At 29.8% G+C, this 18260-nt stretch overlaps 1 protein-coding gene and 1 long non-coding RNA gene across 10 annotated transcripts in view; one reads left to right on the top strand and one right to left on the bottom strand.

Moving 5' to 3' along the window:
- Window positions 1–15366, top strand: part of LOC145277840 (serine/threonine-protein kinase PAK 2-like) — a 299605-nt gene extending 284239 nt beyond the window's left edge. For all 8 annotated transcript variants that reach the window (XM_080129778.1, XM_080129780.1, XM_080129779.1 and 5 more), the window contains 3 exons: window positions 1141–1204; window positions 4705–5181; window positions 14916–15366. In XM_080129778.1, coding sequence (XP_079985904.1) covers window positions 1141–1204; window positions 4705–5181; window positions 14916–15240 — 866 coding nt within the window. In that variant the 3' untranslated portion in view covers window positions 15241–15366. The remainder of the gene's footprint in view (window positions 1–1140; window positions 1205–4704; window positions 5182–14915) is intronic.
- Window positions 1–18260, bottom strand: part of LOC145277842 (uncharacterized) — a 311077-nt gene that overhangs the window by 74184 nt on the left and 218633 nt on the right. The window lies entirely within an intron of this gene.

The raw sequence follows: 18260 nt of genomic DNA on the forward strand, positions 1-18260 counted from the left end.
TACGTCTTTATTTCATCATAGGTAATAATAAATCTTATTTCAAACTTTGATATATATAAAATTGTTACGTCTTTATTGCATCATAGGTAATGATAAATCTTATTTCAAACTTTGATATATATAAAATTGTTACGTCTTTATTGCATCATAGGTTCTGATAAATCTTATTTCAAACTTTGATATATATAAAATTGTTACGTCTTTATTTCATCATAGGTAATGATAAATCTTATTTCAAACTTTGATATATATAAAATTGTTTCGTCTTTATTTCATCATAGGTTCTGATAAATCTTATTTCAAACTTTGATATATATAAAATTGTTTCGTCTTTATTTCATCATAGGTAATGATAAATCTTATTTCAAACTTTGATATATATATAAAATTGTTACGTCTTTATTTCATCATAGGTAATGATAAATCTTATTTCAAACTTTGATATATATAAAATTGTTACGTCTTTATTTCATCATAGGTAATGATAAATCTTATTTCAAACTTTGATATATATTAAATTGTTACGTCTTTATTTCATCATAGGTAATGATAAATCTTATTTCAAACCTTGATATATATAAAATTGTTACGTCTTTATTTCATCATAGGTAATGATAAATCTTATTTCAAACTTTGATATATATAAAATTGTTACGTCTTTATTTCATCATAGGTAATGATAAATCTTATTTCAAACTTTGATATATATAAAATTGTTTCGTCTTTATTTCATCATAGGTTCTGATAAATCTTATTTCAAACTTTGATATATATAAAATTGTTTCGTCTTTATTTCATCATAGGTAATGATAAATCTTATTTCAAACTTTGATATATATAAAATTGTTACGTCTTTATTTCATCATAGGTAATGATAAATCTTATTTCAAACTTTGATATATATAAAATTGTTACGTCTTTATTTCATCATAGGTAATGATAAATCTTATTTCAAACTTTGATATATATTAAATTGTTACGTCTTTATTTCATCATAGGTAATGATAAATCTTATTTCAAACCTTGATATATATATAAAATTGTTCGTCTTTATTTCATTATAAGTAATGGTAAATCTCAAAACATTTATATATAAAATATATTTTAGTTGATTACTAATAATGATTACTTTATTTTTAGGACAATTGGTAAATTGTGGTGATCCGCAAGAGAAATACACATTAGGAATCGACTTGGGTGCTGGGTAAGTGAATAAAATAGATATAAAGGAAGCTGTTATTGATTTCCAAGCTTACAACAAAATTATTCCAATCCTGATTAAATCGTTGCAAGATTACCTCATCGATAAGTTCATCATTTTTTTTGTCTCCTTCTCTTGCAACTTTTCTATTTTTTTTTTTATGGGTATACTTTTATGCGAACATTTGTAAGAGAGATTTATTTTTTTTTTAATCATAATCCTCATTTTGAGTGATAAAATATAAAAGTGTGGTGGGTAGGGATACTGTAAAGCTGGTCGGTTTCATGACAGTCCTCATCATTTCCAGATTTCATGACAGTCCTCATCATTTCCAGGTTTCATGACAGTCCTCATCATTTCCAGGTTTCATGACAGTCCTCATCATTTCCAGATTTCATGACAGTCCTCATCATTTCCAGATTTCATGAAAGTCCTCATCATTTCCAGGTTTCATGACAGTCCTCATCATTTCCAGATTTCATGACAGTCCTCATCATTTCCAGGTTTCATGACAGTCCTCATCATTTCCAGGTTTCATGACAGTCCTCATCATTTCCAGATTTCATGACAGTCCTCATCATTTCCAGATTTAATGACAGTCCTCATCATTTCCACGTTTCATGAAAGTCCTCATCATTTCCAGGTTTCATGACAGTCCTCATCATTTCCAGGTTTCATGACAGTCCTCATCATTTCCAGGTTTCATGACAGTCCTCATCATTTCCAGATTTCATGACAGTCCTCATCATTTCCAGATTTAATGACAGTCCTCATCATTTCCACGTTTCATGAAAGTCCTCATCATTTCCAGGTTTCATGACAGTCCTCATCATTTCCAGGTTTCATGACAGTCCTCATCATTTCCAGGTTTCATGACAGTCCTCATCATTTCCAGATTTCATGACAGTCCTCATCATTTCCAGGTTTCATGAAAGTCCTCATCATTTCCAGGTTTCATGACAGTCCTCATCATTTCCACGTTTCATGACAGTCCTCATCATTTCCAGGTTTCATGACAGTCCTCATCATTTCCAGGTTTCATGACAGTCCTCATCATTTCCAGGTTTCATGACAGTCCTCATCATTTCCAGATTTCATGACAGTCCTCATCATTTCCAGGTTTCATGAAAGTCCTCATCATTTCCAGGTTTCATGACAGTCCTCATCATTTCCAGGTTTCATGACAGTCCTCATCATTTCCAGGTTTCATGACAGTCCTCATCATTTCCAGATTTCATGACAGTCCTCATCATTTCCAGATTTCATGACAGTCCTCATCATTTCCAGGTTTCATGACAGTCCTCATCATTTCCAGGTTTCATGACAGTCCTCATCATTTCCAGATTTCATGACAGTCCTCATCATTTCCAGATTTCATGACAGTCCTCATCATTTCCACGTTTCATGAAAGTCCTCATCATTTCCAGGTTTCATGACAGTCCTCATCATTTCCAGGTTTCATGACAGTCCTCATCATTTCCAGGTTTCATGACAGTCCTCATCATTTCCAGATTTCATGACAGTCCTCATCATTTCCAGATTTCATGACAGTCCTCATCATTTCCAGGTTTCATGACAGTCCTCATCATTTCCAGGTTTCATGACAGTCCTCATCATTTCCAGGTTTCATGACAGTCCTCATCATTTCCAGATTTCATGACAGTCCTCATCATTTCCAGGTTTCATGACAGTCCTCATCATTTCCAGGTTTCATGACAGTCCTCATCATTTCCAGGTTTCATGACAGTCCTCATCATTTCCAGATTTCATGACAGTCCTCATCATTTCCAGATTTCATGACAGTCCTCATCATTTCCAGATTTCATGACAGTCCTCATCATTTCCAGATTTCATGACAGTCCTCATCATTTCCAGGTTTCATGACAGTCCTCATCATTTCCAGGTTTCATGACAGTCCTCATCATTTCCAGGTTTCATGACAGTCCTCATCATTTCCAGATTTCATGACAGTCCTCATCATTTCCACGTTTCATGAAAGTCCTCATCATTTCCACGTTTCATGAAAGTCCTCATCATTTCCAGGTTTCATGACAGTCCTCATCATTTCCAGGTTTCATGACAGTCCTCATCATTTCCAGGTTTCATGACAGTCCTCATCATTTCCAGATTTCATGACAGTCCTCATCATTTCCAGATTTCATGACAGTCCTCATCATTTCCAGGTTTCATGACAGTCCTCATCATTTCCAGGTTTCATGACAGTCCTCATCATTTCCAGGTTTCATGACAGTCCTCATCATTTCCAGATTTCATGACAGTCCTCATCATTTCCAGGTTTCATGACAGTCCTCATCATTTCCAGGTTTCATGACAGTCCTCATCATTTCCAGGTTTCATGACAGTCCTCATCATTTCCAGGTTTCATGAAAGTCCTCATCATTTCCAGATTTCATGACAGTCCTCATCATTTCCAGATTTCATGACAGTCCTCATCATTTCCAGGTTTCATGACAGTCCTCATCATTTCCAGGTTTCATGACAGTCCTCATCATTTCCAGGTTTCATGACAGTCCTCATCATTTCCAGATTTCATGACAGTCCTCATCATTTCCAGGTGTCATGACAGTCCTCATCATTTCCAGGTTTCATGACAGTCCTCATCATTTCCAGGTTTCATGACAGTCCTCATCATTTCCAGGTTTCATGACAGTCCTCATCATTTCCAGGTTTCATGACAGTCCTCATCATTTCCAGATTTCATGACAGTCCTCATCATTTCCAGATTTCATGACAGTCCTCATCATTTCCAGGTGTCATGACAGTCCTCATCATTTCCAGGTTTCATGACAGTCCTCATCATTTCCAGGTTTCATGACAGTCCTCATCATTTCCAGATTTCATGACAGTCCTCATCATTTCCAGATTTCATGACAGTCCTCATCATTTCCAGGTTTCATGACAGTCCTCATCATTTCCAGATTTCATGACAGTCCTCATCATTTCCAGGTTTCATGACAGTCCTCATCATTTCCAGATTTCATGACAGTCCTCATCATTTCCAGGTGTCATGACAGTCCTCATCATTTCCAGGTTTCATGACAGTCCTCATCATTTCCAGGTTTCATGACAGTCCTCATCATTTCCAGGTTTCATGACAGTCCTCATCATTTCCAGGTTTCATGACAGTCCTCATCATTTCCAGGTTTCATGACAGTCCTCATCATTTCCAGATTTCATGACAGTCCTCATCATTTCCAGATTAAAAAAAAAATTTTTTAATACTTAGTATTTATAAGTTTTCCATGATGTTTAGTGTGTTCAGAAAAGAAAAAGCTGGAGAAAAGACAGCAAACATGATGAACAAATGACACGACTGGTTAACTTCATGATTAACTTCCATGTTTAACTTCATGATTAACTTCATGATTAACTTCATGATTAACTTCCATGTTTAAACAATTTAAAATCTAAAAGTATTTGTCTTATGTTTTTGAATGAATTATTTGTTTTAATACAAAAACTTAAATTTTCTTTCATCCCAGTGCATCCGGTGCTGTCTCAAAAGCCACAGAAACGTCATCAGGAAATGTCGTAGCCATCAAAAAGATGAATTTGCACAATCAGCCAAAAAAGGAATTGATTATCACAGAGATAGAGGTTTTAAAAGAAGTCAGTCACCCAAACCTTGTGAACTTTCTGGATTGCTATCTTTTGGATGAAATGCTGTGGGTGGTCATGGAATACTTGGATGGTGGAGCTCTAACGGATGTCGTCATGGAAACAGTGATGAATGAGGGTCAAATTGCAGCTGTGTGTCGAGAATGTCTACGCGGATTGGATTACCTGCATCAGCGAAATATTATCCACAGGGACATAAAGAGTGACAATGTTTTGCTCGGTCTGAATGGTCAGGTGAAACTGACAGATTTTGGGTTTTGTGCTCAACTTGCCGAGAATAACAGTCAGAGACATACAATGGTCGGAACACCCTACTGGATGGCCCCAGAGGTTGTCTCCAGGTAAATACCACACATTATGTTTGCTTTATTCATTTCTATCTTTTTATATACAATTCTTATAAACGCATATCTGCATAAGCAATCTTTCAGCAAATAGTGTACACACACACACACATATATATATATATATATATATATATATATATATATATATAATGAAAAGTTTAGTTAAATTATGACTTTATTTGTATCACAAGATCAGAAAACACAAATTTTTCAATGAAAATGAATGCTATGGAGATATCTGCAGCTAATATATTTTCTATATATACTACTCATGTATTCATAAGTGGGTTAGTTTAAATTTCTAGTTGGTAGTATGAATAATTTCAACTTAGTTTTATTGGAGTAAATTCTAATATAGAACATGTCAAAAATTGTTTTGGCTAATACAAAAAAAATAATTCCATTTAAGAAAAACATTTTTCTGCATTGTCTTCATTTATTTCGTTTTTCATAGTAGAAAAGGAAAGTTTCTGGATTTTATTTTTATTTATGTTTATAATTATTGAATGATTTAATTATATATTGCCGTATGATATTGATAAATAAATATTGTGGATGTGTATATATAGTTAGAAAAGCATTTCTTGCAAGACATGAAAACGATTGAATAAAATGTTTTTTTTTTTATAAACTTTAAAAGTAAATGTACAAGATTTGATTTGAAATTTAGGTACTCGTACAGTTTAATCAAGACATTAAAAAATGAAAATATCAGGAAAAAAAAAAGAAAAGTTATATTGTATGTATCCGTTATGAAACAAAGTTTTCCGAAAAAATTTCACTAAATTTCATCAAGTAGTTTTTGTTTTTTTACAGCGAAAAAGCAATTTGTTATGATACCGAGCAAAAGGTTTAATTTATTTAGGAAGAAAAGCTAGTAATAAAGATGGGGGAGGGAGTTTCGGCACTTTACATTGAATTATCTCCCTGTGGCGTGTTAAAAATTTCCATAATGGCTGACTTCAACGCGCTTTCATAAAAATGTTTTTCCGCTGTAAAAAAACAAACTACTTGATCAAATTATTTTTTTTTTTTTTTTTTTTTTTTTTCCAGAGATTTTCAGTCCAAAACTGATACGTACAATATAACTTTTTTTTTTTTTTTTTTTTTATATATATTTTCATTTTTTAATGTCTTGATTAAACTGTACAAATACCGAAATTTATTAATTTTCAAAGTGCACTTTTATAAACTTTACAAAGTAAAATATAAATATTTAATTAAAATTGAATCTAAAAATTAGCTTGGATTTATTTTATGTTGTGTACATTTTGTTGCGCTTAAAAAATAAAATTTATGTTTTAGCAATTAATCATATAGTTATATAATTTTCAACTAAATTTTTTAAAGTGCAGCAAAATGTACACAACATAAAATTTATTCAAGGTAATTTTTAGATTCAATTTGAATCATATTTAAATTTGATTGGTAAAATTTATAAAAGTTCACTTTTAAAATTGATAAATTTCAAATTTGTGTACCTTTTATTTTTAAAGTTTATAAAAACATTTTGTTTTGTTTAAACATTTTCATGTCTTACAAGAACTGTTTTTCTAACTTGTATCTCATTTGTTTAGGATTATAATTTTTTTTAGTTTGAATTAAAAAGCTTATACTTTTGCAAGTTGAAATTATTTTTTGTTTCAATATTCTACTTGGTTGAAAAAGAAATTTTTTTTTCTTTTTGTAATAAAATCTAATTAAAATCTGATAAAAAATATAAAAATAGTAAAAAAGAAAAACATATACAATAAAATCTAATTAAAATCTGATAAAAAATATAAAAATAGTAAAAAAGAAAAACATATACAATAAAATCTACTTTTCTGTCTTTCCACCTCTCTTTAGTTATATATTTCTTCTATGTATCTATTTTCCTACTCTCTCAGCTTTCATATATTCTATCTAGATTAGTGAGCACTGTTCAATTCAACATTAGACTTAATGACAGTACAATTATATTATAATGCATATCAGCAGTATTTAAAATATTGAGTACATTTTGATTTGGCACCAATCGCGTTCCAAGTGGCCAACTGCATTATTGCACACACATGTTACATCTGTGGAATTGAACATTATTTTATGTAGCATACAATATTTACTGAGTGTCTTACTGTATTAATAATTTATTGCTCGAGTGTTTGTTTCAGATTATTGACCGGTACCATAAATAACAAAGCAATATTAAAAAAAGTTTGCTTGACATATTTTTTCAAAACATACTTCTTTATCGCTCATTATTTTAAAATTCAAGTTTATTTACCACTTTCAAGCAAATTATATGAAAACAAAAACAAGTTCATGAGTGAACAGCAAAAGAAAAGAAAAACTCCTGAGGCCTCCAAAGCACTACTGAAAGCCCTGAATTAAGAGGGCGCGTAAAGCACTCCTAGAACCAAATTTCTAACCCCCTTAAAAGAGAAATTATTTTCTATCGAGTCATTTTCCATAATTTTGGCATTCATACTAATTTCTACATGACAAGTACATAATCCTTTCACCTGAAATGTGTTAGTTTAGATAATTGTTAATCTATGCAAATACTATATTTTGTAATTATTTTTCTAGTGATCTATTTCCATATTTTTTTCTTAACTTAAACTAATTTTGACATGACAAGTAAATACGTAGCGTTTTCACTGAAAATGCATTAGTTTAAATGATTCCTAATCTACACAAGCTCCCTATGATTTTCTTGTCATTATTTTTTTATTGATTCCTTTCCCATAATTTATACTAATTTCGACTTGACACATGTTTTCACCTGAAATGCGTTGGCTTGAATGATCATAAATGTACACAATGGGGGCATAGTTTCTAACCTGTCCCTTCGCAATCTGTTTTATTAGTATTAAAATATATCCACAAAAAACATGAGTCACAGTAGTAGTACCAGTAGTTGTTTTTCACTCCCTATTGGTATATATGTGGGTCTCTCTCTCCCTCCATATGTATTTCTCCTCCTTTTGCCACTTTGCCACCTTCTCATTGTATGTAATGTTTTAAAATTTCAAAGCAGAAACTTCTATATAACTTTCTTCAGAGGCAAAATTTTTAAATCATCTAGAGTGTAGAATAAAGTAAGAAAAATATTCTTTAAAGGTTTCATAAAAAAAATATTCAGTATATAACGAGAAAAATTGAAATAAAAATTTGAAAAGCAATAGAAATTTAAGATCTACCTTATCTTCCCGAAAGCAAAAGCACTAGTTAGACGTATTATTAGACGTTATTAAAATAGAAAACATTTTGCATTTTCGCTTAAGGACAATCTCTACTATCATATTTAATGAACTTGGTCTGTGAATTCATTCTCTATGAACTCAAAAACGACTGGGTTTTTTATGAAATTTTACATGAAGATACTTTAGGTGTCTGGCAGTGTTCTTAGATAGGTTTTCTAACGAAATGCCTTCGATAAGAATCGATAATCGAAATAATCCGATGAAAAAAGTACCAGGCGATTTTCACCAAAGTTAACACCTTACACAGCCTAACATCATAATGCATCTGAGAATGTTTATCACACAAGTGAAAATGCTCAACATCTAAAATCAACAGATTTGATATTACAGGGGCACGTTAGAAATGAATGTTTCTGTTTAAAGCACAACTTTTTTATTTTCAACTTAAATTCAAGCCATTATCATCACACAACCAGTAATGCTTAACATATGCAATCAACATTAGGTTCTTTGATATGACAGAGGTGCATTCGAAATGTTTTTGTTTAGAGCACAACAAAGTATGATTATTTACTTTTGCATTTGAAACATGAATTCAAGTCATTATATATAAAAATAATTTTATAAAATCAACAGTAGGTTCTCTTCAATGCAATGTAGACTGCAGATAGTTAATGAATTGTTAACTAATTCACTGTGAGAGTCTAGCTTCCTCCTGGTGCACTGCGATGGGTCCTCGATTTGAGCAAACAATTAATCAATTTGATTGAAAAATGGGCAATTTCATAGATTTCGATGACAATAAAAATATGGGAGTGTGAAACATTTGTTGATCATCATTTAGTCCCGGGCAATGTCAGATCTCCCTGCTAGTATATATATATATATATATATATATATATATATATAATAGGACAACAAGAGTATGAAATGAAGACACAAAACTATATATAGGTAGATATAGAATGGATCATTTATTGAATAATGGAATACAGACAAAATTTGGGGGATAGATAAATTTTGTCTGTATTCCATTATTCAATAAATGATCCATTCTATATCTACCTATATATAGTTTTGTGTCTTCATTTCATACTCTTGTTGTCCTATTGTATAAGCTTCAATAATTACTGTTCAGCTTGGCATTATCCGGATAAGTCTCCTTTTGTAGAATTGATCTCTCTCTTTTCCTTTTACATTAAGCTATATATTATAGCATTGTTTTTAAATCCTCGAAACAGTGTTTCATGGTAAACAACTGATGATCCCTTAAAAAATTTTTTTTTAAATTAAAAAAAATAAATAAAAAAAAATTTTAAAAATTGGTATTATAGTAAATTCGAGAGAGTTGATGCAGTGATTGCAGGTGATTAAATGACTTACTGACTAGATGTTTTTTTTTTTTTTTTTTTTTTTTTTTTTTTAACGAATGATAAAAAGTAAATTTTTGTATGGTTTCAAATGTTAAAAACTTCAAAGACTATATATATATATATATATATATATATATATATATACTAGCGTTGATCATCGTCTAATCCCGTTGGGTCTCCCTGATATATATATATATATATATATATATATATATATATATATATACATACACACACACACACACACGGTGTGTTGGATCCGTGAAGGATAGATAAATTTGTGTAGAACATCTTGAGATAGCTTGATGTAATACAGAATAAGACTATTAAAAAGAAATAACTCGTACCAACATTTTTTTTTTTTTTTTTGGTCATCTTGTTTGTTTTAACCAAATTTTTAACTATGACTTTGAAAGTTAATTTACTCTCCAATGAAGAAAGGTTCCGTTATTCAATTGCAAACATTTACCCGTTTACTACTTTTACCAAAGTTAACCTTAACTGTATGTGATAAATAAAATGTGTACTTTGTTGACTTTTTGTTTCTAGATTTTTTCATCCATAATTGTTTGTTAAATACATACAATATATTCATTCGTAAAACAAAACTAAACAAAAGAAAAACTTGTTTTCTTAGTATTTAGTTAACTAAAAAATCTATTTCTTTTCAAACAAATATCTTTAAATTTAAATATTATAATCTTGCTTCTTCTCCCTTTGAAGATAGTGAACTTTATTTATGAGGTAATGTTTGTTTATTTAGAATTAAAATAAAAATTAATGTATTGTTCCAGAAAATTGCTGAAAAATATCAATTTGTTAAATTTATTCAATCAATGTCCTTAAAGTTAATACAAAATTATCCAGCTCTCCTTCAAAAGTTAAGAAAAAATATATATTGGCTTGGTCAAATTCCTTGAAGTAGAATTATTTTTAGGCAAATTCTCCGACAGCAGATTTGTTTGAAAGACCTTTATGAGAATATTATGAATCCATAAAGCCTTATCACATGAAAGGAAATTGATTTTATTTTTTTTTTTTTTTTTTTTTTTTTTTTTAATAACGTTGTTATATTTACATTTTAACCTCAGTGTTCTTTCTGAGGAAATGTTGTGGTAAGAAAAGCTCCTAAATTGACAGCATTTTAGGGTCTATAGTTTTGTAAGTTATGCTGTGGTTGTGTTCTTTTGAGTGCTTTTTTTATCGGAACAGAATTTGTAATTGTATTAGAATTTTATCGGAACAGAATCTGTAATTGTATTAGAATCAGGAAAAATATTGGAAGTGTCCCATCAATATTTTGGAGCCACAACGTAAACTTGGTATTTCATTCTATGACATTATTTTAGTTAATTTGTTAAAATCGTTTTGCTACCTTTGATCAGGATTGAACTCTAACCCTCAAGATAATCAGCACACTTGGATCAATATCTTAGCTATCTCAAATATATATCTTAAGATTCTGAGCAAAACAATTTAACAAGTTAATTGAATGTCGCAAGACATGGAGCATAAAATGCCAACAGTGTAATCACAAAAAAAAAAAAAACCCTCAAGACTCCAGTGAAGGATTGTGTTTATAATTCCATGACGTTTCTCAAGCTCGAAACAAGGCACCTGAAGGTCAGAGGGCAAAGTGACTGAAATGTAATAGATGTAAGTGTAATATCAACTCTTTAGTTTTGCATTTTCAAAATACTGTGCTTTATTTTTATATTCTTCATTTACTTTTTTTTGTACATTTTTCTATCATGAAACGAGTTTGTTTATAAAAATTCTATATATTTTTTTCTACACTTTACAATGCTTTGTTTTTTAAACTTTTTTGCGAAACTGATGTGAAAGCTTATTAAAAATTCAATAAAATTATTGTTATAATGGTAATTAATGGGATATAAAATGTTATTGACCACTGAACAATTATCGAATGTGGATATTTATTAGATTTATTTATGGTAGAGTATCTGTGTATATGTTTATAGAATAAGAAAATGCTGAAATAAGTAACAATGCCAATATTGAATATGTAAAAACATAAAATTGTTTCTGGTTACAAGAATTAAATTAAAAAGGTTCACTAGTTTTCTTTAGTGGCCTCAGATAAAGATAAGCTAGAAGTGGTGCAAGGGGGAATAATTCCATTCAGTTTGCAGAGTTATCCTTTGAATATTTGTTCAGTTGGAGGAAGAGGGCATTTCGAAATTATTTAGTATTTATTTTGAAAGAACTGTCTACATCCATCAAATTCTCTAAACATAATTCTCTGTAAAAAATGTTGACTATTATTTAAATGCTTTCATATTTGAAGTTTATTTAAAAAAAAGAAGAAAAAAAACTTCCTACTAAATTTCAATTTCTTTTACTAAGTGTTTTCTATATTGCCATAATTAGGGCACTGTTATACAATTTGTCATTGTGCAGAAGGAGACAACCCTTGTTTACTAAGAAATTCGTTCATTGTTTTCTTCTCATATTTTAGGACGCTCTATGCAGCAATATTTTTTTATTAAATCAAAACATTAAAAAAAGAAAGCTATGACAAATTTTTTTATCTAACAAAGTTGATAACATTAATAATACAAAATGTAGTCTTCATGCGACTATTAAGAGAATCGTTTCTGTTTTCATATAATTTACAATGCTAAAAACAACGAACCAACAATATTTTCATTGGATGAAAACATTTAAAAAAGAAGCTGCGGCAACTTTTTTTTTTTTTAAATTAAAAAGTAAATGTTATAGTGTTAAATAAGGGCTGTCCCCTTTTCATGTAAGTAAAAAAAAAATAGGGAATTAGTTAAATGAAAATGATATCAGAATAAGCGGGGATTGAACCCTGTAGATAAGTAATGTCTAGTTAAATTGTTGATTCTGTTAAAATATTTAATAAATACAAATTTGGCTGGAAACTATTCACATTCTTAGAAAGAATGCATAATAAAAATATCGGTTGCAGAATTAGACAAGTAGGTTAAATTCCTTTGTAAAACAACAAAGAGAATGGGAAATTTCCTGATCGTCAGAAATGGTTTCAAAACGTGCAAATCGCGCATGTTTGAAACACGTGAGTTGTAGTCACGTTGACCAGACATGCATGTGATTTCTCAATATAGGAAAGAGTTTGAAGTTAGTTAGGAGAGAATCAGATCCGTTAGATCAGAGAAGCAGAGGAGATCAGATCGATTCTCTGTTAGAGTCAAGGCACCCTCTGAGAAGCAGGAGGCTTTGAGGTAACCATGTAAAACTTTGAATCCCTGAAAAACAGAATCATGTCCGACCGGCCGAAGAAGAATAAACTATCATGTGTTTTTATAACTGCGTCTTCGAGTTATGTTTTCAACAAAAAAGGTAATGTGTTTATATATGTGTACAACTGTCAACGTAAATGTCAAACGCATCTCTCGGTCTATCTATCTATATATCAAATCTCCTCTCATTGTGTATTACATGCCGTCGGCTCTCCTATATTAACATGTACCCTGTCTATTATATATACAGAACTGTCTCCCTCTTTATATATACCCTGTTTATGTCTCCAATATGCTATCTCCACAAACATGAACATCCTAAGACAATATGAACACCCATAATGAATATATATATAATATCTAGCATCTCACATGATCACACTAAGACTCTTACTAACATGAACAACAAATATATAAGTTGTCATCCAAATAAGAACAACGTAACAATAGTAAGCTTTTTAAAAAATTAGTTTTTAACCTTTAAAAAATACAAAGAATGAAACTTTTAAATCAGCAATAACTTTTTTTTTACTGCAACAAACTTTATATTAATAACACCAACATCTAGTTTTAACATTACAAAAAATGAAAATGCAACGATAGTCGTAGAGAAATTGTAAACAAAGTTGATAACATTAATACAAAATATAATCTTTATTTATGCGACTATTAAGAGAATTGTTTCCGTTTTCATATTATAATTTATGAAACTAAGACCAACGAACCAACAATATTTTCATTAATTTTAAAACATTTAAAAAAAAAAAAAAAAAAAAAAGCTGCAGCAATTTTTTTCTATATTTTTTACGACTTACTAAGAGATTAAATGCGACGATAAGAAATAATTTTGTTCAAACAAAACTTAAGAAAATAAATATGAAAAAAGGCTGCAGTGTTTTTTTTTGTTTTTTTACTGAACAAAGCTTATAAGATTAATAACACCAACATCTACTTTTTAATATAAATAATATATCACAGTTTTTTTTTAATAAAAATTACAATACCTCTACAACTATCATCGCATTTTCACTTCTTGTAATGTTAAAAACTGTTGATGTTATTAATATTATAACCTTTGTTATAGAAAAAAAAAAGTTGCCGCAGCTTTAAAAGTTTCATCCTTGTTTTATTAAAAAGTTTAATTCTTTGTATTTTTTTAAGGTTAAGGACTAATTTTTTTAAAAACCTTACAATAACATTTACTTTTTAATTAAAAAAAGAAAAAAAGTAGTAAAAAAATGTAGAAAAAAGTTGCAGCTTTTTTTAAAAAAATGTTTTCATCTAATGAAAATATCGTTGGTTCATAAATTATGATATGAAAACAGAAACGATTCTCTTTGTGTCAAGACTACATTTTGTAGTATTAATGTTATCAGCTTTGTTAGATTAAAAAAATTTGTTGCAGCTTTCTATTTTTAATGTTTTGATTTAAAAAAAAATATCGCTGCATTGAACATCCTAAATTATGAGATGGAAAATGAATCTTTTAGTAAACAAGAGTTGTCTCCCTCTGCACAATGACAAATTTTAGAATAGCAGCAAAATTATTTTTTTAAAGATTTTTTTTATAAACATTTATAAGATCTTGTAATTTCAATCACAAATAATTGAAATTTTATCGAGTCAAAAAACCTGAAAGGAGTTGATTAAATTGTCACCCTATGAAAAACCAATTCTTTATTTTTAAAGAAATCTAATTCAAATTCCCTGACCAATATGTCTAACCTGCAAGTTTTTAAAGTGCTAAATTGTCTGCAATCATTTTCGGGGTTTTTTTTTGTGGGGGTGGGGTATAATTTTGACCACTCTGACATGTTCAGCATGCTAAGAGTTCTTTATCTTAAATTCTGACCAATAACATGATTGACTGTGATCTTGCTATTTATCAGTGAATTAAAAAAAACTTTTTCTTTCATCAGGAGACCATATGGAAACAAAGTTGATATTTGGAGCCTGGGTATCATGATTATTGAAATGTTGGAAGGGGAACCACCCTATTTGTCGGAGAGACCTCTGAAAGCCATTTTCCTTATAGCCAAGTATGGTAAGCCTTCCATCAAGAATGAAGAGAAGTTTTCTTCCAATTTGCGCGACTTTATTTATAAATGTCTGGAGGTAGAAGTTGAGAACCGTGCAAGTGCAAGTGAACTGCTAAGACATCCATTTCTGGAAGTTTGTAAGCCCCTTTCTTCACTGCGTCCATTAATTTTGGCGGCACAAGAAATGCGTAAGCATCCAAAGTGAACATTTCCATCAAACGAACTACTTCATACATATGTGCAAGCACAACTAAGCATGTGTGTCTGTTACAACAACACATGCATTGAATATATATTAAAGCATTTTCCCTCTTTGACCTCATATTTTAAATTTGCTTTTGTTTTAATTTTTTAACTTTCTATTTTTTTTTTCTCTCAATATTTTCCTTAATTTTCACTTTGGTCAGGTTTTTTTTTTTTTTTTTTTTTTTTGTCTCACTTTTTTTAATCTTAAAATTGTTTTGAAATTCTATACTTAATATTGTTAAGAATTAAAAAATTATTTTTTTTTTTTTAAGTGACTTTTTAATCTCTACAAACGTAATTTTTTTTTAAATTTTATTTTATGAAGTGAAATCTGAGTCAATCTCTTTTCAAACTAAGAAAAACCTTACACAAAACTTTTGATCTGTTCAAACTTGCACATATCACAAAAAAAAATCCTTTTTTTTAAATCATACAGCATTTCCTTCTACTTCCATTTAAAAAATACAAAACAAAAATCAAATGGGCTAGCCTGATGTGATTATTGTGTTTTTTGGAGTGGGAAGTCATTCATTACAATTTTCAATATTACTAAAATATTGAACATGCAATGCAACAAAATATTCATTATTTTTACTGTGCAGGCATAAACTGAGTTCTCTTTGTCAGAGCTATTTATATTTACCATGATAATGGGTTCACCTGTACATTGGAATAAATTCTCAATATGCCACAAGGTACACTGTTATAGGATGTTGCAATGAGGAATTTTTTAGTGACATTGGTTTTATGGTGTACATTATAAATATTACTTTGACTTGCTCTCTCTAATTATTGTAATATTCAACAGTAATTTATCATACAGCAATGAATCTATTATGCTTATTGTCCATTAACTGCAAGGGGTTGCAGAGTGGTTATTTATCATATTTGAATGTCATTTGCTGTGCCTTTTAACTTAAAGAAAAAAAATGGCTTGAAATTGCATCTTATCTAAATGTATTTGGAAAACTGAATTGATGTTTGATTGAATCTCTGTTTTGTTTTTGTGTTAAAAGATTTACTTAAAATTGTTGATTATTTCAAGTGGCGGATTTTGATGGCATGAAATATTATCACAATTGTTAGTGTCCCATCCAAATTTCCCGCTCTTACAAGTCAATAAAAATGAAAACGTATCTTAAACAGAAAAGGTAGTCGATGCCTTTACCTTCTATCAATACAGATAAACTCTGATTACAGCCTGCACATGAATTTCATTGCTGTATTCAGATGCTATCTCCTGGAGAGTTTGTGTCACTCTCCGACTACTTGAGCAGAGTACAATACGACAACAATTATGAAATTATTACAGAATCAGATCGCTTAGTCATTCCTGATCAGTGGGCCTGACTCTGACTCTAATTAGGCTGCTATCATTCTATGTATAAGTGTGATGCATAAGACATGTTCTGACAAATTATTGCATATTGCTTATCTTCTAATCAGAAAATGCACCACAATTTTGAGTCATGGTTTTATAATGAAACCGTGTCTTTATATTGGAAAGGAGACAGCCATGTGCAACACAATGACAACTATTCTAGTAATTTATTGCGGTCTATTATTCTCATCTTTATTAGTTGTTTCACAACGTTTAATACTCATCTCAATAATGAATTCCATTTAAAATAATATATAAACTATTAGTGTTATAGAAAGAAAAATTTTTTAATGTTTCATTTAAGTTACTTTTAATTGACTTTTCTGTATTTTTATTTTTCAAAAACAAAAATATGGAATATTGTAGCAATAACTGACACTCATGAAAAAATGTATTTTTTATTAATTTATTTTACTCTTTACTTTTCCTTTTATAAATGGCATCCACTAGAAATGGAATTCAAAGTAATGATCTGAAATTCAAACAAATTTGATTCAATAAAATCAACACATTTTACTTTTTGAGATTTTATTCTTTCAATTTTTAATTTTTTTGAGTGGAGGTGGGGGGGGGGTCAGTTTTTTTTGTTTTTTTTAAATTTATTCAGTTTTCAGGTTTTGTTTTTATTTTCTTGTTTTTGTTTCGTTTTGTTTTTTTTAATGAAAGAACCAGAATTCTTTCTGAATAAAATTTTTTTCTTCCTTTTCAAAATTGCTTCAAGATATCAAATATATTCGGTTTTTAAGCCATTTTAGTTCTTTCATTAAAAAATTCAACTCTGATGTAAGCAAAAATTGTTGCTTTCTTTATGAAGAGACTAAGAATGTTTTCCTTTGTCCTATTCTTGCTTACATTCATAAAGAAGAAAATCACAATTTGAACTTTCAGCTGGTTTTCTGTTAACTAATGGCTTAATCCATTTCCTTAACTATGAGTTTCTTGATTATCTGAATTTTTAACATGAGAACCTCAATTGACTAAAATTTCAGCTACAACTGAAATCCAAATTCAAATCTTTCTTATATCAAATAAACCAATCAAATGAAGCCATAACTGACCTCCAAGGTTATACCTTGTCAATCATACTTAATAACCTGTTGCACCATGAAAATAATATTTACACTATATTATTTTTTAAAGTATATTATTTATTATAGTTAAAATGTTAAACTTGAGTGAAATAATGCTGCATCTAAAAAGAAAATTTAAATGTTAAAAATTTCTGAACAAGTTTTTACAATTTATCAAATCCTTTAAATGGTCTTATATCAGCCTGGCCTCATTGATCAAGTGCGTCAAGAATCGGCAATGAATGAAAGACTACTAGACAACAGCACTAAACAGATATTAAACTGTCAAAACATAGTTTTTTTTTGTTTTTTTTTTTTTACAAGGGTGTCACCACTTATCAAGGCCCAGAGGCCACTCGAGGATAAGGGTTAATAGGTATACATTAGTCATTGTGATTTTAGCATAGTAAACAGTGGGAATTTTGAAACTTGGATTACTTAGGGGGACGATTCAATTAGAACTTGTTCACATTGGACTTTTTCTTTTTTTTTTTTTTTTTTTTTTTTTTTTCATAGGTATCAACTCAT

Source organism: Euprymna scolopes, chromosome 6, assembly GCF_053919585.1.
Source record: "Euprymna scolopes isolate OS-2025 chromosome 6, ASM5391958v1, whole genome shotgun sequence".
NCBI lineage: Eukaryota > Metazoa > Mollusca > Cephalopoda > Sepiida > Sepiolidae > Euprymna > Euprymna scolopes.